We start from the raw sequence: 16,430 nt of genomic DNA, 5'->3' as shown, positions 1-16,430 counted from the left end.
ACCTGTAGAAAGGTACAGGGAGAGAGAGAGGACACATTATGAGAGAGAGAGGAGACACAGTTAGTGACATATAATGGTGGCATATTGAGAGAGGAGAGGGGAGAAACTCAGATCATCATGGGGCCCCCCAGTAGCCTAGGCCAATAGTAACTAAGGGGATGATAATAATAATAATAGTAATAATAATAAGGCTCAGGGTCACCTGATCCAGCCCTAACTATAAGCTTTATCAAAAAGGAAAGTCTTAAGTTTAATCTTAAAGGTAGAGAGGGTGTCCGCCTCCCAAACTGAGACTGGGAGCTGGTTCCACAGGAGAGGAGCTCGATAGCTAAAGGCTCTGCCCCCCATTCTACTTCTGTGGACTCTAGGAACCACAAGTAGACCTGCATATACAGTATTATCCCATCACATGCCTGTTCATAACGTTTTCCTTTTTATTAATCAGGACTAACATTAACTGTGTTTTAATCACTTAATCCTGAGCATACTTGGACCATAAGATATTTGTCACAACTTCAAGCTTTCCCTAAGATTTACTGTACCGTTGTCCAGGTAGTACAGAAATTTAAAAGCATTGCCAGCGGATGCAGACCGGGTATTTGCGGACTGGTCCAGTACCAAGCTTTATTTCTGTTGAAGTAGCATTTCATTTAAGAAAATAAAACACATATGCAGTTAATACATTTAGCACATTTTCACACTGTCTGTAGATGCCCTGCTGATCATCCAGTCTTTTAGTATTGTTTGTCTTTATTTCCGTTTACAATATTTAATAAACTACAACTCATAAACCCACACACTAAAGCTGTGCAGAGCATGAGTACCTTTCTGTTTCTGTGTGGAGTATATAGTACAGTCTGTCATAAACATATTGTAGTTAAATTAGAGATGACAAGTATTCAAGTCATGGCTCCAGCTAAGCTGGATGTTGATGCATAATTCATGGTGTCCTAGTTATGGTGTGTGTTTAGCAGCTGGCTCATATCAGCTCTCAGCTCCACGTAAGCAGGAATCTGAATGCACATCTGGGCTTTCATCATTTCCCTGCCAAGATGTTAACAGGCTGCACTTTCTCACTCTGCTTCGGATGACTTCAGTATTTAAAGTGTTATAATTCCATAATGAACAGTGGCACCTGTGGAGAGCAAGAGAAAAAAGACTTTAATGCTACTTCAGACAGGCCTTAAGTACCAAATATATTTTCTCTAAAGAGGAGGAAAGAATATCCGGTGCTGCTCGAACAAACCTTTGTGTTGTGGAATCTGATTTTATTAAGCATATTAGCTTTACCCAGATCATATTGTTATTATGCATTTGTCCCTTGTTTAACAATCTGACTTTTAAGTGCAGATATGCACAAGTCAGATTCCTTCATTTACCAGAATTCTGTAGTTGCTCCAAGATCAAAATGTATTTCTTGAGACAGCTATTAGATAAACAGCCAAAGAAAATGCACAGTGCACACAGTTCTTTCAGTTTTCTTAAAAAAAAAAGTTTTTAGGAGCTGTGCAGCAGAACATTCAGGTGAGTCTAGTTCAACACAGATAAAGTTTTTAGGAATAGCTCAGATGTAAGACACAAGAAAGATGGTTTTAAAATGAATATCATTTCATATTCCTTGTCATCACAGCTACAGTTTTCCTGTTTAGTAAAACATGAAGGCCATACCTCAGTGCCTAAGCCAGAAAGCGGATAAGCTCTGTGCACCTGCATCTTGCTGACTCAGCACTTTGTTCCGATATCTACTCCTTGATGTGCTCATTACCACTGATGCCCTGTGGAGCCTGGCTTATTTACCAAAAGACATATAATAGAATTGTATACATTAGTACCAGTAATTGTAATGGGTGGGCTATAGAGAAATAAAATCCACAAACACTCATCATAATTACTGGACTTCTGCTGCCTACATGTCCTATATACCACGTTTTAGAGGCAATTATTCCACTGGGATTTTTTTTTTCAGTTCATAAACTAGATGGGCTGTGGATTTCATGCACTTACTCATCATTTTGCATCAGTGACAACAATTTTCGCACCTGTTAAATGTGACATGCAATGCAGTTGTGGGATTGGTAACAGGAAGTAGTATACAGACCCTGGACACTGTTCATTCAGTTGTGTAAAGGTTGCTGTGTCGCAAATGGTGAATGGTTTGAGGCACAGGGAATGGATATTGCCAAGCTCATTATTTTGATGCATGTTCTACAATGCATCCCAGGTTTTCTTAGGTTTACCTTACTGAACATGACACATCATCCCTCTTGTCATGTGGACTAGCAGTGTGGCTCAAAGGCTACTGGACTGATTGACACGATGATTTACAGGACATTTGTGCTGAATTGCACTGACTTTGGTAATTTAGTTGAAGTTAAGGTAAAATATTTCATCAAGTACTTAATGGGTTAATGATCCACCACCAGCAAGAACCAGTCCACATTTGGTCATAAGCCAAAGTAATGAAATGACACCCACAGAACTAATGACATTACCATCAGCCTCAGCTGGACTTTGGGTTAAGTGCTAATTTGCATTATTAGGTAAACTAAGATGGTGAGTATGTAAAATATAATACCTGCTACATACATTACATACATCAACATGGTAGCATTTTCATTGTGTACATGTTGAAATGCTAAGGTTAGCATGTAGCTCAAAGCATCACTGTGCCTTTGTACAGCCTCAGACCGCTGCAAGTCTACACTAAGACCCAGTGGACTAGGGGCTGAGTGTCAGGACACTGTGTGGGGAGACGGACTAACACATTGCTAGCTTGGCTCTTTTTGTGGGACTTGGTGACTATAAGAAAATCTAGAATAATACCAGTCTTTACCCTCAAAATATGACTTTATATATGGACTAATTACTAGATTTGTAAAGTAGATTATTTCAAACCCCTGGAAGACTGAATGAATGGATGTTGTTTTAACATGAATTCACAGCTTAGGTGGAAGTGTTTGCATTATTAACCTGCTGCTTTTCAGACTGGGATGTTTCTGACTATTATTGCTTTGCCAGGATTCTGGTTGGTTCACTCTGTTGTCCTCAGCATATAAATAAGCCATGGAGAAGTAGGTCAGGTTTATCCTCTCCTCTCTCACTCCAGCCCTCTCCTTCCTCTTAGTCGCTCCACATTTGTCTCCATCTCTGTCCTCCTTCTGCATCCCGCTCCCCCCCACCCCCCCAGACGTTGTAGTGGAGAAAGCTGCTTTGTGAATCCCTCTCATTAGACATAATGGGGTCTCTTTAGCTGCTGTCTCCCACGTGATGAAGCAGAAATCGGTCTTCTCCGCTGGCTGTTTGCCCCTACAAGCTCTCCTCCATTAGGGAGATGACTGACACTGGCCTCTCATAATACAAAACAGAAAATCCAAACAGAAAGTCACACTTGTTCACACAGGCTGCTGCACAGTGGACACAGACGAACACTAATCTCCAGTGAAGCTCAGCATACTCACATATTCAGCATTGTTACATTTTAGTTCCATTGGTCTTTTTGTGTTAGGAGCATTGTGTACCTTTGACCAAGGCATGCTTTCTTGGTATTTTTTAATCAGATCCATTTTTAATGCTTTTGCCATCACCTAGCCCTGGTGATTATGTGGCTGAGTGGAGGAGAGAGCTGTTCCCTGTGTCCCTGTCAGTTTTTGACAGCAGCTTTTTCCTTTCCATCCCCAGCAGGGGGTCACAGCAGGGGGGTTTAGCCACATAAAGCTACTGCACAACTCAGCCATTAGGTTTGGCCAAAAGCCTTTCTTTCCATCACTGCTAACAGCGGGGGCCTCACAGCTTTACAAGTACATGCTTTGTTGATACAGGTTTATATATTCTGAATCCATTCAGTGTTGGAAAATTATTATTTCTAGCTACATGAGCAGTGTGGCTCTAGGGACAGCACAGTTGGTCGCTCCACCAACACAGTGTTAAATACTGGGGGATGTTTTCGTTGCACCTTGTTTTTCTCTGTTGCTGTAATGACCTGATTTCACTGCACATATTGCTGCAGATGTCATGGCTCAGTTAGCTTTTTTTTGTCAGAGTGAATCAGACAGCACATCATTTCTCACCATATTAGGCCAGTCGGTTTCCAGGCACTCATATTGTCTGTAATGCTGTCTGCTGGGCCGAAGGGAGGACCAGCAATCAATAAAAGCATTTCTCATCCTCCCTTTATTCCCAAGTTGCTCCTGGACTCCATGGACCTCTAAATTCAGCCCTTCCACATGACAAACATTGCTAGAAGAAGGATGCACTCTTCTTCTGTGCAGGTTTCAACAACAGAATAATGTGGCTGGTGAATTGTTCGGTTTGTAGTACGTCTTCATGATGTGGTGGACTTTTATGTTCACTGGTCATGTTAGAATATCAGTGCATTATATGTCATGTCATGTAGATGACTCTTCATGAATTTGTGTTAAAGCTTGTAGTTAGTGAAATCTCAGGATGGAGGAAACTCTGGGGTTCTGGGATTACATTTACATCTCTTACAGCACTGAGCATCGGGGACATGTTCAGCTAGGTCAAGGACGTCACTGACAGGCTCGGTTACTCTGATGCAAAGTCAGCCAGTGTATCACTTTAATGTGCTTTCACTGTTCATGCTTCTTGTAGGGTTGAATATACAGTAGGTTGCTCCTGGGAATCCATCCTTTCTTTGGTGTTGATCTGAGGTAATTACTATACAGTGGTGTGAAAAAGTGTTTGCCCCCTTACTGATTTCTTATCTTTTTGCATGTTTGTCACACTGTAATGTTTCAGATCGTCAAACAAATTTATATATTAGTCAAAGATAACACAAGTAAACACATCATGCAGTTTTTAAATGAAGGTTTTTATTATTAAGGGAAAACAAAATCCAAAACTATAGAGCCCTGTGTGAACAAGTGTTTGCCCCCCTGTCAAAACACTGGTTTATCGCACCTGAGTTCAATTTCTCTTTGACTAGGCCACTCCAAAGTCTTCATTTTGTTTTTCTTCAGCCATTCAGAAGTGGACTTGCTGGTGTGCTTTGGATCATTGTCCTGCTGCAGAACCCAAGTTCGCTTCAGCTTGAGGTCACAAACGGATGGCCGGACATTCTCCTTCAGGATATTTTGGTACACAGCAGAATTCATGGTTCCACTTATCACAGCATGTCTTCCAGGGCCTGAAGCAGCAAAACAGCCCCAGACCATCCCACTACCACCACCATATTTTACTGTTGGTATGATGTTCTTTTTCTGAAATGCGGTGTTACTTTTACGCCACACATAATGGGACACACACCTTCCAAAAAGTTCAACTTTTGTCTCGTCTGTCCACAGAGTATTATCCCAAAAGTCTTGGGGATCATCAAGATGTTTTCTGGCAAAACTGAGACGAGCCTTTATGTTCTTTTTGCTCAGCAGTGGTTTTCGTCTTGGAACTCTGCCATGCAAACCATTTTTGCCCAGTCTCTTTCTTATGGTGGAGTCATGAACACTCAGCTTAACTGAGGCAAGTGAGGCCTGCAGTTCTTTGGATGTTGTTGTGGGGTCTTTTGTGACCTCTTGGATGAGTTGTCGCTGCGCTCTTGGGGTAATTTTGGTCGGCTGGCCACTCCTGGGAAGGTTCTCCACTGTTCCATGTTTTCGCCATTTGTGGATAATGGCTCTCACTGTGGTTCGCTGCAGTCCCCAAGCTTTAGAAATGGCTTTATAACCTTTTCCGGACTGATAGAGCTCCATTATTCTCTTTCTCATTTGTTTTTGAATTTCTTTGGATCTCGGCATGATGTCTAGCTTTTGAGGATCTTTTGGTCTACTTCACTTTGTCAGGCAGGTCCTATTTAAGTGATTTCTTGATTGCGAACAGGTGTGGCAAGAGAAATTGAACTCAGGTGCGATAAACCAGTGTTTTGACAGGGGGGCAAACACTTGTTCACACAGGGATCTATAGTTTTGGATTTTGTTTTCCCTTAATAATAAAAACCTTCATTTAAAAACTGCATGATGTGTTTACTTGTGTTATCTTTGACTAATATATAAATTTGTTTGACGATCTGAAACATTACAGTGTGACAAACATGCAAAAAGATAAGAAATCAGTAAGGGGGCAAACACTTTTTCACACCACTGTATGTACTGGCATGAAAGGAGGATCTGTCACATGCACCCATTTTGGGACAATGTTATTTTGTTCAGTTGAAATGCTACCTTTAGGTTGCCCCTCTGCACTCTTGCCCTGTCGCTAAGTACACAATGAAAGTTAATTTCTTACATACATATTTGTATGAAATTTGTCATGTGAAACTTTGGCATCTGTCTCCTAGTAGCTCTGAGCTCCTGGTGTATCCTGGGCTCCTCTTTGGGAGTCGTTGGCTTAACAATAGAAATAGAAAACTGTGTTGTTTGTGATTCAGTTGTCTGGATCTTAACCCTCAGTATGCCATCTGGAAAAGAGCTGGAAGTTCAACATAGTAGGGCCTTTTTAAATTAAAAGATTGTTGTGGTGATGCAACCTTGTACAACTTGGCTGTCTTAAAAGAGCTCATTAAGCTTGGTTATTTTCTGTAAGAAGTTGCACATCCTATATTTATATGTAGCAGTCTAAAAGCAAATGGCAGCTACTGTGTCTTTTTACACTGAAACTAGCACCTGAATCTGGGCAAACCGCTTAATGAGGCTGAATTTCCTCTAAGCTAAGTAGTAAAGGGCAGAACTATTAACTCTCTGGTGTTTTCTAGTCTGTCCAAAGCCTGATGCAGTGACAAACATCCTGAGCAGGTATTTTTACCTCACACTGCTATTGTTCTCAGGTTGTGTGTGCTGTACAGGAAAGGTAACATTTGCAGAAGTGTGTGAAGAATTGTTAAATGTACACCTTAATCTCTCTGTAGAGTTAGATTACAGAGACTGAAGGAAGCCTTGCTGAGGCATTTCCATGGACACTGAGCACTGACTGTCAGTATTCACACACTGTAGATACTGTACATCGAAGTACACACACTCCATCTTAAACCAAGTATTTAGACCTGATGTCAGGGGCACTGATCTGCAAACCAAACATCCTTTGGCGCTAATATAGTAACATAAAAGACAAGCTAGAAATAACAATAAAAACACACCCTCTGAAAACAATTTACGTAACAGAGAGTAGACTTCAGTAAGTCTCAGCTTTACAGTAGATGTATACACTGACTGGCCACGTCATTAGGTACCCCTGTACAATTGTATGCACTTCTGCTTTACCATCTGTGTTTATGAATCTCAAGTTGTTTCACCTTTTGGTGAAATTGTCATAAATGTTCCTAATATTCTGACCTTCTCATGTACATAGCTGGGGAGAACAGCAGTATAGCGACACCTCTGAATATAATATAGTCCAGTACAACATCACCTTTAACTATGACCTCACTAATAAACATGTAATTGAATTTATACATTTAGGATCAAAAACCGAAACATTTTGAGCTTCATAAACACAGATGTTAAGGTGGAAGTGTTGCATTGAAGTGATACAACTGTACAGGCGTACTTAATAAAGAGTGTATATTTGTCACTGCTTCCTGGATGTAAAAACCAATAGTGTTTGTGTCATTCATTGTGTGAGTTAAGGACTAACTTGTCAGTGTGTCCTGTCCTGTGTGTGTCTTGCAGAAAGCCTACTGTGGCCACTGTAGTGAAAGGATATGGGGGCTGGGCAGGCAGGGCTACAAGTGTATCAACTGCAAACTGTTGGTCCATAAGCGCTGTCACAGACTCATCTTGCAGACCTGCCAAAGGCTTATGGTGAGTACTTCATCATGTCCTGAGCAGCAGGCAGCACAGTGGCAGCCTGTCAGAGCCAGCACCAGCACAATCTAACAGCATTCCTACAAACTCTTAAATCAAGGTTATACAGTATGTTCTTGACATGAACAATGAAGATTACATCATAGTATGTCTTGAAACATACGTAGTCAGACAAGTCATAAAGAAGCAGACAGTTTATCCAGATTACCCACCATTTTATTCAGAGATAAAGTCCAAAATATGAACACCCTAAATGTTGCATGTATACAAAAACTACAGTACAGTAAGTACACTAGGTCAAAGTTTAAACAGGAAGTGGGTTTGTAAACTGTCCTAAATGTAATTAACAAACAGTTTCCGTAATAATTTTACTGACCTTTATTTTGTCCTCCAAATATGTCTGACTAACCAGGGAATTGACTGCTTGTGTTTCTTACCCCGTCTAGGCAGTTAACCTGGGAGTCAGTGTAGAAGTTAGTGACAGAGTAGCTGAAGCTTTTAGTGCTTTTGGTAGACTTCATGTAAACATCTGAGGTTGGATAGGTATTATTTTCTAGCATGCTTGAGAAGATGCAGAGCAGAATGATTGGACACATCACATGAATACAACATACACCTCCTTAAACAGCTTCTGTAACACAAGCTCGCTGAGGAGAAACACCCAGTTGGCCGTACAAAACTGGTTGAAAGATGGATTGAAACGTTTTATGAAAATCATGGAAATCGACATTGATATACTGTATGCAAGCAAGCTTCTGGAGAAGTGGCATGAGGAGAGCAACACTGACAATGGCGATGAAATGGCACAGAAACAGCATATCTCAGAAAGCAACAAAGCAGCCATTAAAGCAAGAACTGCTGGATGCCTTTGTGCAAAAATAGGTCTGTGAACACACTGTGAAATGGCTTGATTATTGTAGTCTTCTTTGTTCATAACAGAAAAAAATGAAAGTCAAAATTCCCTTGTTATAATAAACTGAAATTTTCCTTTATCAAGAGGGGACTTGCAGTAGAAAGAAGCTTTTGATGTAGAACTAGAATCTAGTTTCTGTTCGTACTTTTTTACTTTGTTCAGTCATCCTCGGGTAAAGTTTTAATGAAGATTTCTTTTTATTGAATGTCTTCCTTTATGTGCTTGAGAAACAATTATACAGTATTTCAACACATGCTCAGTTTGCACAGTTTTTTGAAACCAGAATATTAAAGTGTCTGCGATGTAGCGTGCACTGCTCACTGTACTTTTGAGCTTAGTCCGAAGTGTGTGCCTGTTTTGTTTTGACAAAAAAAATTGCACTAAAATATGATGATACAGTTTAAACTCAGCCTTTTAGTCAGTACCTCTGAGACTCCCATCTTACAGTTGCTTGCAGCATGCATTTGTATTAATGAATATGTAAGAAATTTTGCATAGCTGTGCCCTTGATCAAATGCTGTAAGCTGCTGTAGTAGCACAGATATTTTCATGAAAGATCATAGATCAAGCACGGCATCGTTTCTTGTTTGTCACTGGGGATTGTCTTACGGTGTCCTCCTCTTTTCTCCCATTCTATTGAAATGAGACATGAAGAGTGATGACAGCAAACAGTGTGCTTGTAAAAAGGCCGTTTGACCACAGTCAAAGCAAGCTTCTGACCAAACACAAAGATCTAAAATTGAGCCTCTGAAGATCAAAATTTTGACAAAAAAATCAATGTAGTCAATATGTGTATTTGCTCTGGTACTGAGTGAACTTTCCCCCTGTTAGCATGGGAATGCCCCCTCTTGATCACACCTTTGATTGCAGATAACTGGCTTTGAGGCTGGACAAGATGAAATGATTAAATGCTTTTTGTAGTGAAACCCCAGCACTGTCATTAGACTTGTGGAGCAACAACATTTCTGCACATTAGCTGGGAGCACATCTTTAAATACAGACTTTTCTTTGGTCCTTGCAAACATGATTCATCACACACTCTTCCAGGAATGTAAAACCATGAGTGGATATTTCACTGGATATTTGGCAGAATGTCTCAGGGGATATTTAGGTGGGTTTTTGAATTTCTTTGTCCAGGATCCAGTCATGCCATCACAAGAGCCACCTTCAGATGCCAAGAGTGAAGAGGTGGACCTTCCACCAGATGACACAGAGGACACAGATGGGCGTAAGACATTGAAACATTTTTAACAATAGATAAGAATGTACCTGTAGAATTAAAAACAAACAAACCCAAAAGCAAGATGGCTCATCTACTGGGTTTCAACCTTTAATTTAGAAATAAATATGGTGGCTGATCCGAGCTGAGTCGTTTCTGGCCAACATCAGAACATATTTTTGAGAACTTCCCACTCTGTACAGTAAACTGTAATGTAACTAAATGTGTTGATGCAGCTTTGACTGTCTCAGATCTACACTTCGTATTAATTCTAAGCAAGTTTGTAAGACTGTGAAAACCTGACAGAATACTGAAGGCGAAGTCGGCATGGAGACTAAAAATGTCTGATTTATGAGTATGTAGTTGCCATGACTTTGAAAGGAGCTAGAAGAAATTAAAACTCATTGTTAACTTTACCAGTGGCATTCTGGAGTTGCAGTTTGACTGATGACCAAAGTCAAGTATTTCTTCTTCTTGCATTTCTTGTTTGGATAAAACAATTAAGGATGTGGATTTCTTGTATACTAACTGTAAAACCTGTGTATTATAAAAATTAGTATATTCAGTAGTAGCTACTGTGTGCTGTTAGCAAATAGAATTGGGACACACCATATATTGAATTTTGAATTCAGAATCAGAACCTACCCTAAACCTAGATTTCTTCCAATGGGTGCGGATTGTTCTATTCTGAGCACATGCACAACTTTACATTGAGTAGCCACCATGTGCATGTGAGCTAAAAACAAGAATATAAGTACTCTAAATCACTCACATTACTTACACTTTAACTTTTAAACTGGAGTTGGCCTCACAGGGATGAACTCTGTGGCTTAAATTCAACTATTAGAATACAGATGAATTCATCCCTTGCACAAAGCTGTCTAATTTTTGACTTTCTTAGCTAGCTGTGAATTAATTATAAATTCTGGGTAAATTAAAAAATTTCTTGTTTTTTTCCCCAAAAATAAAGATCAAAGTTGCTGAAGCATAAAATGTTTCCCTTCTGGAAGAACTGAACCTCAGTAAAGAGGGTAGCAGTACAAAAACCCTCAAGCAGCGTAACATCTTAGTGTGGTGTGGACCTGTATCATGGCTGATATTCTGTGGCTTTTTCCATGTGGTAGAGTCCAGTACTTGTGCTTGTCAGGTCATATTCAGGTGAGCAGTGTCTGTGACAGCATCCTCGCTGCTGTAGATTTCCTGTAGGTCGCTGTGGTGCTTTTCATCACTCACTCTGCAGCTGCCATTTGGTGCCACTGGTCAGCAGATGTCACTGGTTGTTATCATGGGAACATGTCTCTTAGTTCAGAGGTAGCCTGGGGATCAGGTGGTCAATTTTTAAGGCTCAGAATAAGTCAGCTGTTATTCCTGTGAATCTCTAACTTGTGTTAGGCTCATCTGAGCAAACTTAAGAATAGCCTGACACTACAGACCAGCCTAAAAGCTCTTGGTGAACTCGGCCCTTGACTTGGTGGGCTTTACTTTTCCTTTCTCTCATGTCTTTGGCAAATCCACAACCTGCTCCTCATATCTCAAGCGGTGTGACAATGAAACCTATATCATAGCAACAGCGTCAAAGACACAAGCATACATAAATCTAAACCGCTCCCACGAGATTAGATTAGTAAAAAGATTAAGAGCTTCTGACATTAAATGTTTATGTAGTTGTACATTTGATGGCACTAGTGGTACTGTGGCAGACATGTACAGTATAGTATATGCACAAGTGCAAGGCTCTGACTGTAATTCACAAGTCAAATTAATGTTAGAATGACCAGTTTGTTCAGAAAATTCACTTTAGACCCTGGTCGCTTCATCTCATCTTCACTTATTATCATCACTTATGTAACTATTTACTTGGTGCTCTCTGAGCGGATGCCATAGAACAGAGCTATTAAAAGGATACTGTGGACTGTGGGGGTTCGGTATGGGTCCCTGATATGAAATGCTCTGCGACCTCCAGTGGTTTGACCTAGTTTTGTATTTTTAACAGGCTGGGCTTGATTCTGTGTATTCTCCCTCCCTCTACTGGCCAGAATAGCAACTTGTTAAATCTATAAGTGCTGATTCAGTTCCCTCACGTTGTGACTGCATCCAAATGCTCATAACTCTGTGATTGCCTGTATGTATTTTTTGCAGTACCATTTTTACCGCACAACTGTACAGTGGATAAAACAGAAGATGCAGACACAGAGGTGAGAAAAGACTCCAAATCACTCCACTTAATTTAGTAGAAATTGTGTGAAAGTGAGTTTGTACTTGGTTTTAATGTTTGTAAAGTAATCATCCTTTCTCTGGACTGCAGTCACAAGATGAAATAAGGTCTCTTTTGAATAAAATGCACATTACATATGTGGGAAAGGGCCATGAATCCTTTTTTTTTCTTTTTAATAATTTGGACAGCATTTATTAGTTGATCATTACCTAAAACATGAGCATGAAGACATTCAAACTATGTTGTATAGACTGATACCATTCTGACTTTGACCCATGTAGGACATCCAAGCAGTAGTGGATGGCATCGATGGCATTAAGCTGTCTCAGGGCCTGGCTCTTGGACTGGGTGACTTTGACCTGATCCGAGTGATCGGGCGTGGAAGCTACGCCAAGGTGCTGCTGGTTCGGCTAAAGAAAAACGAGCAGGTTTATGCCATGAAGGTGGTGAAGAAGGAGCTGGTCCATGATGATGAGGTGAGACACCAAGTACATATAGGAAGTTAAGGACGGGTATATAGCTACATGCAAAGTACTTAGTTGGTTAATGCTCTGCATGACAGACTGACTTGCAAACCAAATAAACTCCAGAGTGTGAACATGGATAAACTTACTGAACCAAACAACGGTGTTAACTGAACAAAGATACATATATTAGCCTTCTTCTCTGCGGCTGTATTCTAGGGTTACTTCTTTTTTATTATTTAAATGAGCAAAACAAGGCATCTTGACAACTAGCTTTCATTTGATGTGGACTTGACACAGACATTTAATGCAAGTGGTTAGTGTAAGTTGATGAATCAGCCACAAAATTGTGCTCTTTGTGTGTTTATTGTTTATATTCTCACCAGCTTAATGTAAAATGCTCTTTTAATGAGCAAGTGTGAATCAAGTGTAATGTTAATTGAAAGATGCTTTTCATGTTTGATATTGGTTAAACTATTGTCCAAACTCCACAGCAGAGAGAGGGAAGTGAGTTTACATTCTGGTGCTAGCCCGGGTGCTCCTGTGTTGCTGTCTGGTACCTGTTATCAGAATATGGCAGAGGGTATGCAGGCTGCAGAGTTCTGCACACAAGGACATCCCATTACATCTACTTTCTTTGATAGCAAAATTATAAATAGGGAGTGCACATGCCAGACTTTGGTCTTGGCCTGTAGAGAGCTATGATTTCTGTAAGCAAGAGTCCTTTCGCAAAAGTTTTATAAACTTTATTGGATTTATTTGCTAACCTGGTGATTTGTTTACAGCCTGTGTGATGATGATGTTGCTGCACTCCCAGGTAGCTTGATGAATACAGTGATATTAGTCCCTTTTACACAGATACCACAGCAACCTGTCTGTGTTTTGACCCTTTTTCAAGGTGCCTTTTTTGATTTAAGCCCCTTAGACCCTGAACTTAAACAAGCCAGCAAACTGCTGATCCTGTGTTTTACACAGCTGCCAGAATCCCGGTACTGGAGGGGTGATGCTGATCATGATGTCCAACAGTCCATGTCCTTGACGGCCAATGAAGTTTCATTTTGAAAATGGAACAAATGGGCTGTTATCTGTTATATTTTGTTTGCTAGATTTGTAAATGTGAATGGCAGTACTGCATGCATCCAATTTCAAGTCTCTCTGTGTGTGTGTGTCCGAGGGTAGGGCTACACACACACAAGGTGCATCTTACCTCAGATCAGACAGAAGCATGCTTTTGGCTGCATTCACACAAAATCCATCCTACAGGGTTGTGCAGAGGTGTGACTGTGTTTATTCCTTCTTTAGAATGTAACCACAGTGAAACAGTCACAAAATAACATTTCAATTCTCTGATTCATGTTGTTCTTGCAGACACTGCTCTCTCCCCTCATTCACTCTGTGGCTCTCTCTGTGTCTCACATGCAGACCTCCAACCCCCCATTCCATCTCGTCCCATTTATACGCCTCAGCAAAAATACTGCCTCTTATTTTAGAGGGTCAGCTTCAACCCACCATGCCGGGACTGTACCTTTTCTACAGAACAGTGAGGCGGAAAGCTCCTGCATTGAATGGGCAGCGTAAAAGGGACTATTATTACTGATGGCCAAATCTACAGCTATACCAAGACCCTATTTGTAATCAATCAGAAGCATCCTTTAACTTGTGCCCTACAGTACAGTACTACATTTCTCAAACTAAAATGAACAAGAAAGGCAAGAAATAGGAACTTGTTTTCAACTGTAAAATAAATCATAGCTAAAAATATGATTTTTAAATTTAGGTGCTTAATGTCCAGAAACAGCTGTTTATACTTTGCTTTAGATGTGCAGAAATAAGAAAACATGCACTCTTTATAATGAAATGAGCTTCCACTAATTTCAGCTATGGTTGGGCTTGAAACTGATTAGAGATAGGGTGGCATTACTAAAGGATTCACCGACATGTATGTGATGTCAGGATATACCACTGTCCTGTGTCACAGCTTCAACATGCGTCACCGCTCCAGATAAGCACACTCAAACCCCGGAGTGGATTGACTTTTTATGTCTTTTTGCCAGATCTGGTCTTTGCTGCAGACCTCAAATGACGAGATTATGAGACCAGCCACTGTGCACTGTAGGGCAGAACAGTTGCTGGGCTGCAAGGCTTCTGCACCAGTCCACAACAGATGAAAGGGAACTCGGGCTATCAATGTGTTTCATGGATGAGGAGGTGAATTTTGAAATAGTTTTCACATTTTCAGTACATGTTCTTAGAGTTTTAGAGGACTGCTGGTTTCGGATTCAAGCATCTAGTTAATTGCTTTGACCTTACATTGTGAAACACCAGGTGCTGGGGGCAGGGATTGAGAACTGCCACGGTATGTGAGAGGTCTAAGAGCAGTAATCACGGGATGAAAGGATAATGTTAAGTGTGAAAGTTAAACAAGAAGGTTGGAGCTAGCACAGTGAAAGATGTATGAAAAGATGGAGAGCAGACATGAATAAATGGTAGTGAAGATGACTGAATCAGAGACCGGTAGGCGCTTCTGAAAGAAATGATGGGGGAAAAGATATAATGAGTTGGAAAAAGCTTAAGAGGAAGCAAGAATAAATAATTGGCTGTGTCACAGGAGAAGATGAAATCTGAGTGGAACATGGTTTTTGCCAGATGAAGATGATGTGAAATTCCTTCCAAAAGAGGAAGTCTGCATAATGCTCTTACCAGCAGGAAATAAACAGGCATACATATCATTGATATTTAATTTTTATTACTAATGTTAATGTTGCTGGCAGAACACAGTGTTTCCTTATTTCAATGGGCTAAGTCACATTTTATTCATAAGTGCATAAGAAAAAGGGCAATAACAACACTTCATATTCAGCCTCAAAGAATCTCAAAGGTTCCAAATTGAATTTCATTATATAATTTTGGATATATCTAGTGATGTTTCTTCATGCAGATGGTTTTGGTTTTATTTATCCGGGTTTAAAATTGCCTGTCAGTGTGTGTGTCTGTGCATGTCTACTTTCTTACAACACAAAAGCTCCAGAAAACCCATTGTCTGTGTTCTGTGAATAATCCATCAATTTTTCAGTAGTGTGAGCAACGCAAACAAAGCTCCATTTACCTCAGTTGTACTGGAGTGAAGAATGGCTCAGATCTCAGAGACAAATCCTGTACAGATAAAACCAAATGATATGCATGTAGACAGACCACAAGAGGTAAGCAGTGAATCGTGTTTCTCTGCGTGAACCAGACGTAGGTCACCATTTTGGGAGAAGCATTTTCTTTCCAAGAGTGAGGGCAGCTGTGTTTGTGTTAAAATGACCCACTAGATGGCACTACTGATCAACATATACCTCCTTAAAAACACAAACCAGTGGGCACAGGTAGTTGGAGGAGGACCTTTTGCTTCATCCAACATCAACACAAATCATGTCACAGGCTCCATGCCTCCGCTTTCTTCAACCTCATACAAACTCCATACTTAAGTTTGGTGTTTAAATTTAAATTTTTCATCAGAAAGCACAAAATTTGTGTTCATAACAAAGATGAAATGTTACCCCACTATAAATGATGTAAGGGAATTACTGAATCTTACCAAATGTGGACTAAACTAATATGGAGTTCTTATATAGTCCACAGTCTGAGCACAGTGGGTAGGTGTATGTCTGTCAGTTTTAAAATGTGATGTTAAAGCTTCATTGGTGGAGAGCTTTCGACATGAGCTTGGCTTTCATTATCTTTTGACACACAGTTCAAGGTCCACGTTCTTAGCTGGAACAATCCAAGGAACAAAACATTGGCAGGATAATTCTGACTGCAACGATGGTTCAACATGCTTTATCTGTGGTATGGTGTTCCTTCATCTGTCTGTGAAAGTCTATTG

At 40.3% G+C, this 16,430-nt stretch overlaps 1 protein-coding gene across 8 annotated transcripts in view; it reads left to right on the top strand.

Annotated features, from left to right (window-relative positions):
• Nucleotides 1–16,430, top strand: part of prkcz (protein kinase C, zeta) — a 101,980-nt gene that overhangs the window by 53,390 nt on the left and 32,160 nt on the right. For 5 of the 8 annotated variants that reach the window (XM_020620799.1, XM_020620800.1, XM_020620805.1 and 2 more), the window contains 4 exons: nucleotides 7,617–7,748; nucleotides 9,802–9,892; nucleotides 12,023–12,078; nucleotides 12,380–12,574. In XM_020620799.1, coding sequence (XP_020476455.1) covers nucleotides 7,617–7,748; nucleotides 9,802–9,892; nucleotides 12,023–12,078; nucleotides 12,380–12,574 — 474 coding nt within the window. The remainder of the gene's footprint in view (nucleotides 1–7,616; nucleotides 7,749–9,801; nucleotides 9,893–12,022; nucleotides 12,079–12,379; nucleotides 12,575–16,430) is intronic. The other 3 variants (XM_020620802.1, XM_020620806.1, XM_020620807.1) reach the window with 1 other exon arrangement.

Source organism: Monopterus albus, unplaced genomic scaffold, assembly GCF_001952655.1.
Source record: "Monopterus albus unplaced genomic scaffold, M_albus_1.0 scaffold248.1, whole genome shotgun sequence".
In the NCBI taxonomy this organism is placed as follows: Eukaryota; Metazoa; Chordata; class Actinopteri; order Synbranchiformes; family Synbranchidae; genus Monopterus; species Monopterus albus.
This window is presented reverse-complemented; position numbering and strand designations above follow the sequence as displayed.